Below are 16,797 nucleotides of genomic sequence, written 5' to 3' on the forward strand. Positions count from 1 at the left end.
CGGTGACCACCCGGAAGTCGTGACCATACAAGTAGAGATGAAAGTGCTGACAGGCCCACTTGATGGCCAGCGCCTTCCGCTCAATCTGCGCATACCGCATCTCGGTGGCCGTCAGAGCTCTGCTGGCGTATGCGGTCGGGACCCATTCCTTCGCCTCCGTTTCCTGCATCAGGACTGCGCCCAGCCCAACAGGGCTGGGCGCAGTCCTGGCTCGCGTCCACCACCACCTCTGTCCGCCTTTGAGTCCGGAAGTACGCCATGACCTTGTCGTCGATTAGCGCGTCCTTGACCGCCTGGAACGCGAGATCTTCCTTCGCTGCCCAGGTCCAGGGTTGGCCACTCTTCGTGAGAAGCCGGAGCGGCTCCGACAGGGACGCCAGGTTGGGAATTAAACGTCCGCAGTAGGTTGCCATCCCTAGAAAACTCCTGACTTCGGTGGCGGAGGTGGGCCTCGGGGCTGCTCGGATTGCTTCCGCCTTCTTCGGATCCACTCTCAGGCCTTCCCTCGAGAAGACATAGCCGAAGAACTCGACCGACTCCTGGTAGAAGGAGCACTTGGCCTCGTGCAAGGTAAGGCCACTGTCTGCCAGCCGCTGCAGCGTGTCCCGAAGATGCCGATGGTGTTCTTCCAGAGTCTTCGAGAACACCAAGATATCGTCGCTCAAATTGATGACTCCCTGGAGCCCCGAGAGAGTCTCCCGTATGGCGTTTTGGAACACTTCAGCCGCTGACGAAATCCCGAAACTCAGCCGCTTGTATCTCCTCAAGCCAACGTGGGTGGAGAAGGTGGTGATGTTGCGGCTGTCCGGGTGGAGCTCTAGCTGATGGTATCCCGCGTTGAGGTCCAGTTTTGTGAACCACTGTGCGCCGTTGAGGTCAGCCACAATATCGTCCATGGTGGGCGTGAGGTGTCTTTCGCGCTTTACTGCCTTGTTCGGGAGGCGCATATCCACGCACAAACGGATGGCGCCTGGCTGCTTGGGTTTGGGCGCCACGACTAGGGGGGACACCCACGGGGTGGGGCCGGATACCTTTTCGATCACCCCCAGGTCTTCCAACTTCTTCAACTCCTCCTCCACTCGTGGTCTCAGGAGGAATGGTATTCTCCTGTGGCGCAGCGCCATGGGCCGGACTGTCGGGTCCACGTGTAGTTTGAATTGTTTCCCGCGTAGGCACCCTAGACCTCGGAACAGCATGGGGAAGTCCTTCAACATCTCCCTGGCATGCAGATCATGCACTTGATTCGCGAAAAACACCAGCGCCAGATCTTCGGCGGTGTGACAGCTCAGTAAGGTGCCCCTCTTGCCTTCCGCCACGTGGAACGTCGTGGCCAGCTTCCTACCGTCGCTGACGACTTCAACGTCAATCACCCCTCGCAGGGACAGCGGCTTGTCACTGTCATATGTGAAGATTTGGGCTTTGGAGGGCCTCAGGGGCGGTCGTGGCGACAGCCTCTCATACTGGCAGCTGTCCATTACGTTCACCGACGCCCCCGTGTCGATGAGAGCGCTTACTGGGGATCCTGCCACCATGATGTCACACATGGGCGGCGGCCTTCGCCTCGTGCCTTCCCGGCCAACGAACGAGACGAAGAACACTTCATCATCCTCTACCTCTTCCACGAATTCCGCCTTGGTGTTGTCTCTCAGGGCGGCGGATTCTTCCTCTGTCAGTTGGTGCACGCTCGCCGTCGCACCTCGCGGGCCCCCAGCACCGCCGCGCATCCGTCCGCCTCGGCAGACCTTCGCGAAATGGTTCGCTCGTCCGCACTTCAGACACGTTTGTCCTCTTGCGACGCACCGCCCGCCAGGCGGGTGACCTAGGCCACAGTTGCCGCAGGTGTCTCTTTGTGGAGCCCTCGCGGCTCCGCGCTGCTGGCTCGGCCGCCTCTGCAGCACATCCACCCTCTCCTCCTTGACTGCCGGCGGTTTCGTGGCCACAGCCGGCCGGTTGAGGGCTGCTTCCATCACGTCCGCCCGAGCGTTGGACAGCTCGTGAGACCGGCCCAGGATTAAGATGTCCTCCAGCGAGATGCCTGGCTGCCGTAGGATTAGGCGCCGCAACGGGACCGACCTGCACCCCTGGATGAGCTGCGCCCGAATCTCTGCTCTCTGGTCTGGTAGTTCGCATGACAGCGAGAGTTTTCGAAGGCGGGCGTAGAAGACGTCGACGCTCTCTGTTTCCTCTTGTCGTGCCTGGCGGAGCTTGAACCACTCGAAGTCGGGGTTGGTTTGGGGGTCAAAATGGCGATTTAGGGCCCTTATGGCGCCCGCATAGTCGTTGTCGTTCCCTCTATCTGGTAGGGTCTCGAAGAGGTCGTACAGCTCCTCGCCACCGTAGCACATGAGGAGAGACCTCTTGACTGTATTGTCCGTCTCCCGCACCCCGACAAAGTAGTGCTCCAGCCGTCCGATCCATGATCGCCATCGCACCGCCGCTGTAGAGGGGTCCGACAGCTCGCTGAACGGTGGCAACGGGGCTACCGCACTGTGTCCAGGTGCGGCGGCTGCTGGTTGCGCGGCCCGCTGCTGTGGTGGCTGCGCGGTGCCACCTCCGCTGGTGACAGGGGTGGTCATGCTTGCTGCCCTTCTCCGTCACCTTTCCACCACCCCGGCCGTGGCTGCCGGTCTGCTCTCCAGGCGAGACCCTTGTCACTCTCCTCCCCCGCTTAGGGATGATGTAGGCTGCCTGGATGTCGCTGCGCGCAGGCGAGACCAACGGCTGTGCACCGTGACGCAGATGGGCTGCTTGGCCGGTGCTGCGCGAGGGCGAGACCACCGGAGCCCTTCTTCCTTATTCACCAAGCTTTATTCATACGATCTCTCCCTGCAGGCATTTGCATGGACGCCCCTGCCCCTGCCTCACTCTCGGGGCCTTGCACACCAGAGCAGCAACGTGCTCTCTTCTCCCCACTCAGACGCGGGCCGGGCTCACGAGGGCCGACACCCCCCTCCGACAGAGCTTACCGGCACAGCACAGGACGCCGGATCCTCTCCAGGCACCAGGACAACGCGCGCGCGGCCCCAGCCAGCCAACGCGAGGGCGCGCCCAGGAAAATCCTCCGTGTTCCGCCTCCGCGGACAGCCTGGAGCACCGCCAGCTGGATCAGCAGGTGCGCGGGGGGGCCAGGCGCGGGTAGGCTCCGCTCTCGTCGCCAATGTGGTATCGTGGGGGGCGGGGGTACAGGGTAGGCCTAAGGACAGTGAGTAGCTGGGGAATAATAAAGGACACAGCAGTCAGGGTCACTGTAGTGGGCCAAAGACCTCGAGCGGTCTTGCGCCCGTTTATTTATGCCTTCGGGCGTGCCCGCCCTCCGGGTGCGTGGGTGCGTGCTTAGCGTGGCTGAACGGGCCGGGTGGCTCCGTTACCACAATTGGGGCCTGTTCATGGTTTGAGAGGCCATTCTCAACGTGGACCCAACCATAATGCAATACGAGAAAACCCTCATATCCTACTTTAATCAGGATTTTCGTTTAGTTTCTGTATTGTTGTCCCCCTTTTGTTGCCTTCCAAAGAAATGGGTTTTACCTGTCTCCAAAAGTGTACTATAAATATTGCTTCTAGATGGAGCATTTGAAGCGGAGGCCACTCTAAGCTCGTTTTATTAACCGATGACGGTTCCATGTGAGTAAACGTTTATTCCAGGTATTAGAACACACAGGCAGCTGCGGTAGTGTAGTGAGAACTGTCACGTGAATGTACCGCCTGGCTTCTCTGCGCATGCTCGATCTCCGGGACACTTCCGCGCATGCGCAGCACCTCTGAATCTCTTTCCTAGTAGCAGGAGGAGCTAGGGTTTGGGGCTTGTTGTGAGGGGTTCTCCGTTGTCTCTCTTTATTCTTTGGCCAATTGTAGCTCAGACTCCTCGTATTCACCGGTGAATGTGCGATTATAAGCAGGAAAGGAATGTCCCGCCAGGAATCAGCCACCGTAAGTAATGCATAGAGTAAGGTATGAAGACACCATATGTTATTCTGAAGCCACGCAGAATAATGTGTACAGGAGTGTGGTTGGCTTTTAACCACGAAAATAGTCATAATGTCATTGGCTGCATATCTTAGGCACAGCTCTCAAGTATCCATTTTGTTAATGCGTGACATTCGGGTTCCTTCATTGCAGTGTTATGCGTGACATTGCCTTAAGGCGTGACATTGTAAGTTACACTTAGAGGCTATATTCAGAGCTTGGTTTAAGGAGTCTCCGCATGCTGATGCTACAGGCTTCCCTTCTATGCAAAGGTTGTGTAGAAAAAGCCACCATATTGTGAGGTCTGCACCAGTCTGAAGTTTTCAGCCGATGAATCTGGCTTCCGATTAGCGAAATGGATGACAGAACTCCAGCAGAATCCAGCAATGCCGGTTTCTGATGGAATTATGCCATAACATACGGGCATTGGAAATGTATCCTTAAAGTGGGGGCATCGTTCTTACCCACGTAGCTTCCAAGTTTTCAGTTTGCAAATGTGTGGCATTTCCAGTTATAAGGTGTGCATATGTGTGACATATTATGGCCATATGAGTGACACTTTATCGTGAATGGAATAAAATCAGTTATAACCATAAAATAACATAAATATCGGAAGACACTCACTTTGTACAAAAAATGGGTTTAAAAATTGCCTTACACAATTGCCATACAAGAAAGTAAAAGTAATGTATAAAAAGCAAGGACTAACTGAAGGTTTCAGTTACCCAAGGCACAGATGGCTTGCCAGCTTGGTCATGGCTTGCCACTTTTCCACTATGCCCCTATGCAAGAAAACCCACATGCACAGACAAAAACACACAAAAGTCCAATATTGCTCACTGTTCTGTTTAGTTTACGTTTGCAAAATTCAGGTCCTGTAAACATCATTTATTAGCATAAGCACTATAATCTGGTACATTAATTGTGCAATAGAAGCAAACCAAATTACAATTCCCCGAGTTAATTCTGTTGTCAAATCACTGCTCTGGATTGGGCCAAACATTTCACAATAACAGGATTAGGTTTCTCATTATTAGCAGTACTTATCTTCATTAGATTAGAAAGCTGAAAGCTGGAATCAGTAAGAAACCTGTGATCTTTTATCATAAACAGCTTTTAGATTACCAACCCAATTTACCATAAACAGATATGAAGTCATTAAAAAAAAACAGAATACAAGCGCCCAAGATGTCGCTCAGATGACGGGCATCAAAGTCAATCTCTCTGAAGCACAGGGGTATTGAGAGGAAGTTGTACAGACTTTCAGGGATGACTACTTTGCTTTCTGAGAAACAATATATAGACTGCATATATTCACTGCAACCATACATTAAAAACAAGTTAGACTTTTAGCATTGTCGTGCCCAAAAGCAAACATTTAATGCATTTAGATTGTTTTTGGCTTTGTGCCTGACTCCAGGCTCAAAACACCACCTGAATGCGCTAAATAATGATAAAGACCTTTTCAAACTTCTGAATAAATGATAGTGTCATTTAATTATGTTTGACCTTTTTATGAAAAACCCAGTTTTTTTTAATTGCTCCAGAATATTGACATTGTTTAGCTGATCTCCTTCTGGCCGATTGCTTTGGAGTCTCACAGAAGAAAGTTGTTGTACTACCGCTGCTGCTGAAAGCACGGCACGAAGCTTGAAACCCGCAGTTGCTTGGCAGGTAGTTCCATTCGGGAAATAATGTCGTCCCAATTTTTTTTTCCGCTCAGCAAATCATCTTTGCTCACCCTGTGACTTTCACTCAGTGTGAACTTGAGCTTCAGCCTCAGGCACAGAGCTGACAGGACTCTGGGTACTGCGGGCACTACGTTTTTCATAATACTGCTTGTCTGATGGAGAGCTCCTTTTTAGGTCTCGCCTGACCCAGCGCATACGCTGGTCTGGCGAGACTTATTGAGAGGGCTCCAAAAAGTGCTACCAGGCCAGCCTAGAGCTACAGTGCATGTGCGCGGGCGCGCGGGCGCGCGGCCGCGCTTTGCCGCAATTACTTTCACTTTCGCTGCCTCACGGCCGCTTTGATGTTTGATCGTGATCCCGATCGCAATCACTTTAACATTCGCAGCCGCTTTGCATAGCCAATAGGTCTCGCTTTTGGGACCTTATAAGTATTTAGTTATGCAACTGTTGCATGGCTAAACACTTATAAGGTCCCAAAGGCGAGACCTATTGGCTATGCCAATGCTTGTTTTAAGTGCTACACCACAAGCAACTGGGCTGGAACAAGCCCGACCAAAGACACTGGATCCACGATTAAAACTGTTACAAAAATTCTACTGTATCTCCTTCAGACATTACAAAAACTGGTCATGACAGCACTTGTTATGTCCAGACTAGATTACTGCAGTGGTCTCTTTCTCAAGGTACTACAAAACACTGCTGTTCGTATGCACCTGGGCATCCCTAAATTCCAATCCGCAAAAACACTACTACGTAAGTTGCACTGGCTCCCAGTTGGCCAGAGTAGGAAGCTGGCTTGGTATATGGTGCACACGTATTTAAGTGAAGCACCCTGCACCAATCCTGACAACCCTTATGTTGATTTTAGTGGTCTTAGACAACCATAGAAAGCTCTTTGGGCCAGATGTACGTCCATGTTATTTTGCATGTCGCAAATTGCGCTCAATTTGCTACTCGCAAAATGACTTGTACAACAGGGACACTGTTTGCAATTCTCAATGGGGATCGCAGATTGCATGCCTCATCAATATTCATGAGGCAATCGCAATTTGCGACCCCGTTGGGAATGGCTGGCCCTCCCAGGTATGGTGGCCTGCTGGGCTCAGCAGACCTCCATGTCTGGGACTGGTAGTGATTGGAGCTGTCTGTGGCATTAACACGTTTGTCTAGCTGGGCTTCCAGTGGACTACAAAATGTTGGACACTTTGAAACGTATCATTAATATATATTTTTATTGTCTTGATGCACTGTTTTGTAAAAAAGAAATTACTAATGCATCGAAAAATGAAACCCATTTGGAATAGAGAGTCTGTTTTACAACTGGCTGCTTTCTGTGATTATGTTATAGATATTGATTGAAAAGAATCTATAAGAACTATTTCTGTCAACCAAAAAATGCTCATTGGAGACTGATATCATCTCAAAGCAGTTTGATTTCTGCCCATGATTCAAATTGTTTTATTTTTACGGTGCATCATCGAGGCACTTCTAAGTGAGAGGTGACCAGGTTAGGGGGAGGAGCTAAAAGAGATTTATTTTTTAAGGGTAAGTGGGGTTTCCTATCTTTCTGATATGGACGTCTGCGTTGCAGAAGAGTGTGGTGAGGAAGGTAAGACTTGGGGTAATAGAGATCACTGGTAAATAATTGAAGCTTTAGTAACACAGCCTCACCCCCATAACCAGGGCATTATACAGATGTGATGTTCTCCAGATGCATCTGTATATATGTAAAATAGAACAAATGTATCAATCATTTGGCACATATTGAGCTTTTTATGCTATTAGCGTTAATTATACCATGAAAATACTGAGCATCCAAAGAAAATGTAAGTTTCCATTAATATATTTAGGATTCTTTCTAGGTTCAAATGACACACAAACTGAGACCACTGCAAATTTCTACTATTTCATTTCGGCATATAATTGTTTTGTTCATTTAGATGTAATTTCAAACAACACCTGGTTCACAAAGTATTTTTTTATTTATGCATTCGTAAAACAACATGAGTATTTAAATGAATGGAAATTCTAAAAGTAGTCCCCGAGCCAGCCAGGAGTCGAACCTGGAATCTTCTGCTCCGTAGGCAGACGCGTTATCCATTGCGCCACTGGCCCGCTGCTGAAGGCTGACGTCACAAGGGGCTATCAGAGCACAGCCATGGGAGACACAAGAGTCACCTCATCAGTTTCAGCACGAGGGCGGGCTCGTGCCACATGTTATCCATTGCGCCACTGGCCCTCGCCTCTAGGGGGCGCCAGGCCCAGAGTGACGCAGCACCTGGCAGATGGATGGACGTTTATATGTGCATGGTCAGTCCTTCTGAGCACCGGAGGCAAAGAGGAGGAGAGGATCTGATCACGACGATACTAGAGGGCTGCCGAGCTCTGCCAGGTGCTGGCGCTGTCCCGCAGACCCACCAAAACTCGTCGCGCTGCCTCACTCAGGACGTGGATCTGCAGGAAGATGCAAACGTGCTGAGCTCTGTAGACATCTCCACAGGGTTCGATAACAGGAGTCATTGGGGCCTGTTCATGGTTTGAGAGGCGATTCTCAACGTGGACCCAACCATAATGCAATACGAGAAAACCCTCATATCCTACTTTAATCAGGATTTTCGTTTAGTTTCTGTATTGTTGTCCCCCTTTTGTTGCCTTCCAAAGAAATGGGTTTTACCTGTCTTCAAAAGTGTACTATAAATATTGCTTCTAGGGGGAACATTTGAATCGGAGGCCACTCTAAGCTCGTTTTATTAACCGATGACGGTTCCATGTAAGTAAACGTTTATTCCAGGTAATAGAACACAAAGGCAGCTGCGGTAGTGTAGTGTGAACTGTCACGTGAATGTACCGCCTGGCTTCTCTGCGCATGCTCGATCTCCGGGACACTATTCCGCGCATGCGCAGCACCTCCGAATATCTTTCCTAGTAGCAGGAGGAGCTAGGATTTGGGGCTTGTTGTGAGGGGTTCTCCGTTGTCTCTCTTTATTCTTTGGCCAATTGTAGCTCAGACTTCTCGTATTCACCGGTTAATGTGCAATTATAAGCAGGAAAGGAATGTCCCGCCAGGAATCAGCCACCGTAAGTAATGCATAGAGTAAGGTATGAAGACACCATATGTTATTCTGAAGCCACGCAGAATAATGTGTACAGGAGTGTGGTTGGCTTTTAACCACGAAAATAGTCATAATGTCATTTGCTGCATATCTTAGGCAGAGCTCTCAAGTATCCATTTTGTTAATGCGTGACATTCGGGTTCCTTCATTGCTGTGTTATGCGTGACATTGCCTTAAGGCGTGACATTGTAAGTTACACTTAGAGGCTATATTCAGAGCTTGGTTTAAGGAGTCTCCGCATGCTGATGCTACAGGCTTCCCTTCTATGCAAAGGTTGTGTAGAAAAAGCCACCATATTGTGAGGTCTGCACTAGTCTGAAGTTTTCAGCCGATGAATCTGGCTTCCGATTAGCGAAATGGAGGACACAACTCTAGCAGAATCCAGCAATGCCGGTTTCTGATGGAATTATGCCATAACATACGGGCATTGGAAATGTATCCTTAAAGTGGGGGCATCGTTCTTACCCACATAGCTTCCAAGTTTTCAGTTTGCAAATGTGTGGCATTTCCAGTTATAAGGTGTGCATATGTGTGACATATTATGGCCATATGAGTGACACTTTATCGTGAATGGAATAAAATCAGTTATAACCATAAAATAACATAAATATCGGAAGACACTCACTTTGTACAAAAAATGGGTTTAAAAATTGCCTTACACAATTGCCATACAAGAAAGTAAAATTAATGTATAAAAAGCAAGGACTAACTGAAGGTTTCAGTTACCCAAGGCACAGATGGCTTGCCAGCTTGGTCATGGCTTGCCACTTTTCCACTATGCCCCTATGCAAGAAAACCCACATGCACAGACAAAAACACACAAAAGTTCAATATTGCTCACTGTTCGGTTTAGTTTACGTTTGCAAAATTCAGGTCCTGTAAACATCATTTATTAGCATAAGCACTATAATCTGGTACATTAATTGTGCAATAGAAGCAAACCAAATTACAATTCCCCGAGTTAATTCTGTTGTCAAATCACTGCTCTGGATTGGGCCAAACATTTCACAATAACAGGATTAGGTTTCTCATTATTAGCAGTACTTATTTTCATTAGATTAGAAAGCTGAAAGCTGGAATCAGTAAGAAACCTGTGATCTTTTATCATAAACAGCTTTTAGATTACCAACCCAGCTTACCATAAACAGATATGAAGTCATTAAAAAAAACCAGAATACAAGCGCCCAAGATGTCGCTCAGATGACGGGCATCAAAGACAATCTCTCTGAAGCACAGGGGTATTGAGAGGAAGTTGTACAGACTTTCAGGGATGACTACTTTGCTTTCTGAGAAACAATATATAGACTGCATATATTCACTGCAACCATACATTAAAAACAAGTTAGACTTTTAGCATTGTCGTGCCCAAAAGCAAACATTTAATGCATTTAGATTGTTTTTGGCTTTGTGCCTGACTCCAGGCTCAAAATACCACCTGAATGCGCTAAATAATGATAAAGACCTTTTCAAACTTCTGAATAAATGATAGTGTCATTTAATTATGTTTGACCTTTTTATGAAAAACCCAGTTTTTTTTAATTGCTCCAGAATATTTACATTGTTTAGCTGATCTCCTTCTGGCCGATTGCTTTGGAGTCTCACAGAAGAAGGTTGTTGTACTACCGCGCTGCTGCTGATAGCACAGGACGAAGCTTGAAACCAGCAGTTGCTTGGCAGGTAGTTCCATTCGGGAAATAATGTCGTCCCAATTTTTTTTTCCGCTCAGCAAATCATCTTTGCTCACCCTGTGACTTTCACTCAGTGTGAACTTGAGCTTCAGCCTCCGGCACAGAGCTGACAGGACTCTGGGTACTGCGGGCACTACATTTTTCATAATACTGCTTGTCTGATGGAGAGCTCCTTTTTAGGTCTCGCCTGACCCAGCGCATGCGCTGGTCTGGCGAGACTTATTGAGAGGGCTCCAAAAAGTGCTACCAGGCCAGCCTAGAGCTACAGTGCATGTGCGCGGGCGCGCGGCCGCGCTTTGCCGCAATTACTTTCACTTTCGCTGCCTCACGGCCGCTTTGATGTTTGATCGTGATCCCGATCGCAATCACTTTAACATTCGCAGCCGCTTTGCATAGCCAATAGGTCTCGCTTTTGGGACCTTATAAGTATTTAGTTATGCAACTGTTGCATGGCTAAACACTTATAAGGTCCCAAAGGCGAGACCTATTGGCTATGCCAATGCTTGTTTTAAGTGCTACACCACAAGCAACTGGGCTGGAACAAGCCCGACCAAAGACACTGGATCCACGATTAAAACTGTTACAAAAATTCTACTGTATCTCCTTCAGACATTACAAAAACTGGTCATGACAGCACTTGTTATGTCCAGACTAGATTACTGCAGTGGTCTCTTTCTCAAGGTACTACAAAACACTGCTGTTCGTATGCACCTGGGCATCCCTAAATTCCAATCCGCAAAAACACTACTACGTAAGTTGCACTGGCTCCCAGTTGGCCAGAGTAGGAAGCTGGCTTGGTATATGGTGCACACGTATTTAAGTGAAGCACCCTGCACCAATCCTGACAACCCTTATGTTGATTTTAGTGGTCTTAGACAACCATAGAAAGCTCTTTGGGCCAGATGTACGTCCATGTTATTTTGCAGGTCGCAAATTGCGCTCAATTTGCTACTCGCAAAATGACTTGTACAACAGGGACACTGTTTGCAATTCTCAATGGGGTCGCAGATTGCATGCCTCATCAATATTCATGAGGCAATCGCAATTTGCGACCCCATTGGGAATGGCTGGCCCTCCCAGGTATGGTGGCCTGCTGGGCTCAGCAGACCTCCATGTCTAGGACTGGTAGTGATTGGAGCTGTCTGTGGCATTAACACGTTTGTCTAGCTGGGCTTCCAGTGGACTACAAAATGTTGGACACTTTGAAACGTATCATTAATATATATTTTTATTGTCTTGATGCACTGTTTTGTAAAAAAGAAATTACTAATGCATCGAAAAATGAAGCCCATTTGGAATAGAGAGTCTGTTTTACAACTGGTTGCTTTCTGTGATTATGTTATAGATATTGATTGAAAAGAATCTATAAGAACTATTTCTGTCAACCAAAAAATGCTCATTGGAGACTGATATCATCTCAAAGCAGTTTGATTTCTGCCCGCGATTCAAATTGTTTTATTTTTACGGTGCATCATCGAGGCACTTCTAAGTGAGAGGTGACCAGGTTAGGGGGAGGAGCTAAAAGAGATTTATTTTTTAAGGGTAAGTGGGGTTTCCTATCTTTCTGATATGGACGTCTGCGTTGCAGAAGAGTGTGGTGAGGAAGGTAAGACTTGGAGTAATAGAGATCACTGGTAAATAATTGAAGCTTTAGTAACACAGCCTCACCCCCATAACCAGGGCATTATACAGATTTGATGTTCTCCAGATGCATCTGTATATATGTAAAATAGAACAAATGTATCAATCATTTGGCACATATTGAGCTTTTTATGCTATTAGCGTTAATTATACCATGAAAATACTGAGCATCCAAAGAAAATGTAAGTTTCCATTAATATATTTAGGATTCTTTCTAGGTTCAAATGACACACAAACACATGCTGAGACCACTGCAAATTTCTACTATTTCTGCATATAATTGTTTTGTTCATTTAGATGTAATTTCAAACAACACCTGGTTCACAAAGTATTTTTTTATTTATGCATTCGTAAAACAACATGAGTATTTAAATGAATGGAAATTCTAAAAGTAGTCCCCGAGCCAGCCAGGAGTCGAACCTGGAATCTTCTGCTCCGTAGGCAGACGCGTTATCCATTGCGCCACTGGCCCGCTGCTGAAGGCTGACGTCACAAGGGGCTATCAGAGCAAAGCCATGGGAGACACAAGAGTCACCTCATCAGTTTCAGCACGAGGGCGGGCTCGTGCCACATGTCATCCATTGCGCCACTGGCCCGCGCCTCTAGGAGGCGCCAGGCCCAGAGTGACGCAGCACCTGGCAGATGGATGGACGTTTATATGTGCATGGTCAGTCCTTCTGAGCACCGGAGACAAAGAGGAGGAGAGGATCTGATCACGACGATACTAGAGGGCTGCCGAGCTATGCCAGGTGCTGGCGCTCTCCCGCAGACCCACCACAACTCGTCGCACGGCCTCAGTCTGGACGTGGAGCTGCAGGAAGATGCAAACGTGCTGAGCTCTGTAGACATGTCCCCAGGGTTCGATAACAGGAGTCATTGGGGCCTGTTCATGGTTTGAGAGGCGATTCTCAACGTGGACCCAACCATAATGCAATACGAGAAAACCCTCATATCCTACTTTAATCAGGATTTTCGATTAGTTTCTGTATTGTTGTCCCCCTTTTGTTGCCTTCCAAAGAAATGGGTTTTACCTGTCTTCAAAAGTGTACTATAAATATTGCTTCTAGGGGGAACATTTGAAGCGGAGGCCACTCTAAGCTCGTTTTATTAACCTATGACGGTTCCATGTGAGTAAAGGTTTATTCCAGGTAATAGAACATAAAGGCAGCTGCGGTAGTGTAGTGAGAACTGTCACGTGACTGTACCGCCTGGCTTCTCTGCGCAAGCCCGATCTCCGGAACACTATTCCGCGCATGCGCAGCACCTCCGAATCTTTTAGTAGCAGGAGGAGCTAGGGGTTGGGGCTTGTTGTGAGGGGTTCTCCGTTGTCTCTCTTTATTCTTTGGCCAATTGTTGCTCAGACTCCTCGTATTCACCGGTGAATGTGCAATTATAAGCAGGAAAGGAATGTCCCGCCAGGAATCAGCCCCCGTAAGTAATGCATAGAGTAAGGTATGAAGACACCATATGTTATTCTGAAGCCACGCAGAATAATGTGTACAGGAGTGTGGTTGGCCTTTAATCACGAAAATAGTCATAATTGTAATGTTGCTTCTCACCGTAAGGGGGCAGGTGCTACCCAAGGACACACTGGAGACGGGTAGTAAGGTTGTGAAAACCTTTATTCAAATATATAAACACTTTACCGAGAGAGCGCCGGGCTACACGCTCCGTTCGCTGCTCTCGCGCCGCGCTGACTCACGCGCATGCGCAGTAGCGTCCGATCTGGCCGCTACGCGCGTTCCTACCCCCTGACGTAGTGCGCGTCAACTAGACCGCGACACTACATATCTCCCCCTTTTATACCACACATCACTCTAAGCCTACTCTGGTGGTCAGTCCATTTCATAGTCTCTGAACTTGGCCAGTCTCACCACAGCACGCCCAACCCGGGTGTGTCTTACCGGGGTGGTATGTCCTTCTTGACCTCCTTCTGCGACCGGGCTCCCTCTTCTACCTTCCGGAGTGCCCTGGCCCTCTCTTTCTCCTTCCTCCTCGTCTTCCCGGGCTCTTTCCTCTGGGGCCCATCCATCCTGTATGTCTCTCTCCCCGTCTTGTTCATCTCTCCCGTTCTCTCCACCTTCTCCCTTAGGAGCTCCTGCTCCCCTTGTCGTGCCTTCTGATGGTGTCGCCCCTTCCGCGTCCTCCCGGGGCCATTGTAAGATTTTGTTGCACTTAGCCATGCGGTCATGTTACCACACGTTTCCGTCACTGAGCAACGCTGCTCGGTCGTACACTTCTTCCACTCTTAGGGGTGGGGAGTACTTGCTTTCTCCTTTTCGCTTTAGGGTTGCCAGCTTCACTCTGACCCACTCCCCTTTTTCCAACTTTGCCTCCTTCACCTTCCGGTTGCGGTTGTAGTGTTCCGTGTAAATGCGTTGTGCCTGTTCCAGATTGTGTTGTACAACCGCTGGAGACCACTTACTGGTGATTGTCTTCTCTTGCCAAGCAACATTGTCTCTGGTGAATGGTTGCCTTCCTCGTAGGATTTGGAAGGGGCTGTACCCTGTGCCAGTGGGGGTGATGCGGTATGCCCAGATGGTGCTTTGTACTTCCTTTTCCCAGTCTTTGTCCCTCGTTATGGCGGCCTGTATAGAGCCCATGAGTACCCTATTGAACCTCTCCACTTGTCCGTTGCTGGCCGGATGATAAATCGACGTGTGCCTGAGTATTATGCCGTTCCTTTCAGCAAATTTGGACCATTTGTCTGAGGTGAATTGGGGTCCATTGTCACTGATTATCGTTCTGGGGATGCCTTCCCTGAGGAACACCTCCTTGAGGAAGCGCAAGATTGTGTCTGTGTCCATGACCTCTTGGGTGTGTACCTCTGGCCACTTCGAGTACTTGTCCACCAATACGCATAGGTATTTCGGTATCCCCTGATCATCCAGTATTGGTCCTAAGATGTCCACTGCCACCTCTTCCCATGGGTCGCTGGGAATCGCGAATTTCCCTAGTGCCGGCCTCATCGGCTTTAGTATTTTATCCGCTCCTTGGCACTGCGCGCAGTCTCTCACGTGCCTTTCTATTTGCATGACCATCCCCGGCCACCAATACGTTTGTTTGGTCCTGGCCTTCGTCTTCACAATTCCCAGGTGTCCTTCGTGTAATATGGATAGCAGGTCCGGTATTATACTCTCCGGTGGTACCACTCTGTTCCCTCTGTACACGAACACTCCGTCGTTCCCCACCGACAGCTCCTCTCGAACCTCATAGAACTGCCGGACCTTGGGCTTCTGTCGTCTTCTCTCCGGCCACCCTTGTATAATGTACTCCTTGATGTCGCCCAGATCACCGTCTGCTGCATATGCGTCTGTCCACTCCTGTTTACTGATGGTCTTTTCCGGGTCGTCCATCAGGGCTACCATCTCGTCTTCTTCCTCCGTGCCACTGGTGGCCCTTTCCATTGCTGACGCCCTGCTGAGGTAATCCGCTATCTTGTTCCTCGAGCCCGGGATATACTCCACGTTGTACCTGTACTCAAGGAGTTTCAACGTCATCTTTGCAATCCGGGGTGTGGCGCTAGCATGGCCGCAGGACGTCAAAACCTTCACTAGGGGCTTGTGGTCTGTCTTCACTTGAAAACGTGTGCCCCACAGGAACTGGCGGTACTTTCCCATGGCCCAGACCACGGCTAGCATCTCTTTTTCGATTACGCTGAACTTTTGTTCGGAAGACGTCAACGTTCTGGACGCGAAGCTGATCGTCTCCGTTCCACCTTCAGGCCTTTCCTGCATGAGTACCGCTCCTAGTCCTTTTTCGCTTGCGTCCGTCATCAGTATAGATCTTCCCCGGGGGTCGTACCCGTGCAGCGGGATCGCCTGGCTGATTTCGCGTTTCACTGTGTCAAATTCTTCTTGCTCCTCTTCTGTCCATGCAAACACCGTCTTGTCCCTTGTGAGTTGTCTCATATTGTGTGTTTTCGTGGCGAAATGGTGGACAAACTTGCTGTAGTATTCCGCTATTCCCAGAAAGGACCTTACTTCTTCCTTGGACGTGGGCGGGGGCGCGTCACAGATGGCCTTCACGTTCCCTTTTTTCGGTGTTATCCCCTGTTCTCCTATCTCATGCCCCAGGTATGTGACCGATGTCATTCCGAAATGACACTTCGCCCATTCCGCCGTCAGTACGTGTTCTTCCAAGATCTTTAACACCACTTCCAACTTCTCGTCGTGGTCTTCTAGCTCCTTCCCCATTACTAGGATATCATCCTGGAAGTATTGTACTCCCTCTACACCCTTGAATAGGCGGGCCATCAACTTTTGGAACACTGCTGCTGCAGACGCTAGTCCGAAGGGCATGCGACAGAATTGATAGCATCCAAACGGCGTTATAAATGACGTCAGTTTCTTGCTCACGGGATGCAGCACCACCTGGTGGTATGCCGATTACAGGTCGATGGTGGAGAACCATTTCACGCCTTTCGTGCGGGCCAACATTTCCTCTATGCGCGGCAAGGGGAATTTTTCTACCACAATGCATTTGTTTAATTCACGGAGGTCCACACATAAGCGCACCTTGCCTGACGGTTTCATGGCCACCACCAGTGGCGCCAACCACTCCGCGCTGTCGATCGGTTTGATGATTCCCCCGTCTTCCAGTCGGTGTAGTTCCTGTCGTACCGCCTCTCTCACTGCAATCGGTATGTTCCTTACTCTATGCGCCACCGGGCTGGCTTCTCCTTGAGGACGATCTTGT

The 16,797-nt window shown here is 48.9% G+C and overlaps 1 protein-coding gene and 2 non-coding genes across 3 annotated transcripts in view; 1 reads left to right on the forward strand and 2 right to left on the reverse strand.

Annotated features, from left to right (window-relative positions):
- Positions 1–7,699: 7,699 nt before the first annotated feature.
- On the reverse strand, positions 7,700–7,772 carry TRNAR-ACG (transfer RNA arginine (anticodon ACG)). The gene has a single exon. It is a non-coding gene; the product is annotated as a tRNA-Arg (tRNA).
- An 872-nt stretch (positions 7,773–8,644) lies between these two features.
- LOC146800023 (uncharacterized) overlaps positions 8,645–16,797 on the forward strand; it is a 227,382-nt gene continuing 219,229 nt past the window's right edge. Inside the window, exon 1 of the mRNA XM_085620929.1 lies at positions 8,645–8,735. Within this exon, the coding sequence (XP_085477055.1) occupies positions 8,712–8,735 (24 nt within the window). The 5' untranslated portion in view covers positions 8,645–8,711. The remainder of the gene's footprint in view (positions 8,736–16,797) is intronic.
- TRNAR-ACG (transfer RNA arginine (anticodon ACG)) lies at positions 12,499–12,571 on the reverse strand. The gene has a single exon. It is a non-coding gene; the product is annotated as a tRNA-Arg (tRNA).

This window comes from Triturus cristatus, chromosome 8 (genome assembly GCF_964204655.1).
Source record: "Triturus cristatus chromosome 8, aTriCri1.1, whole genome shotgun sequence".
In the NCBI taxonomy this organism is placed as follows: Eukaryota; Metazoa; Chordata; class Amphibia; order Caudata; family Salamandridae; genus Triturus; species Triturus cristatus.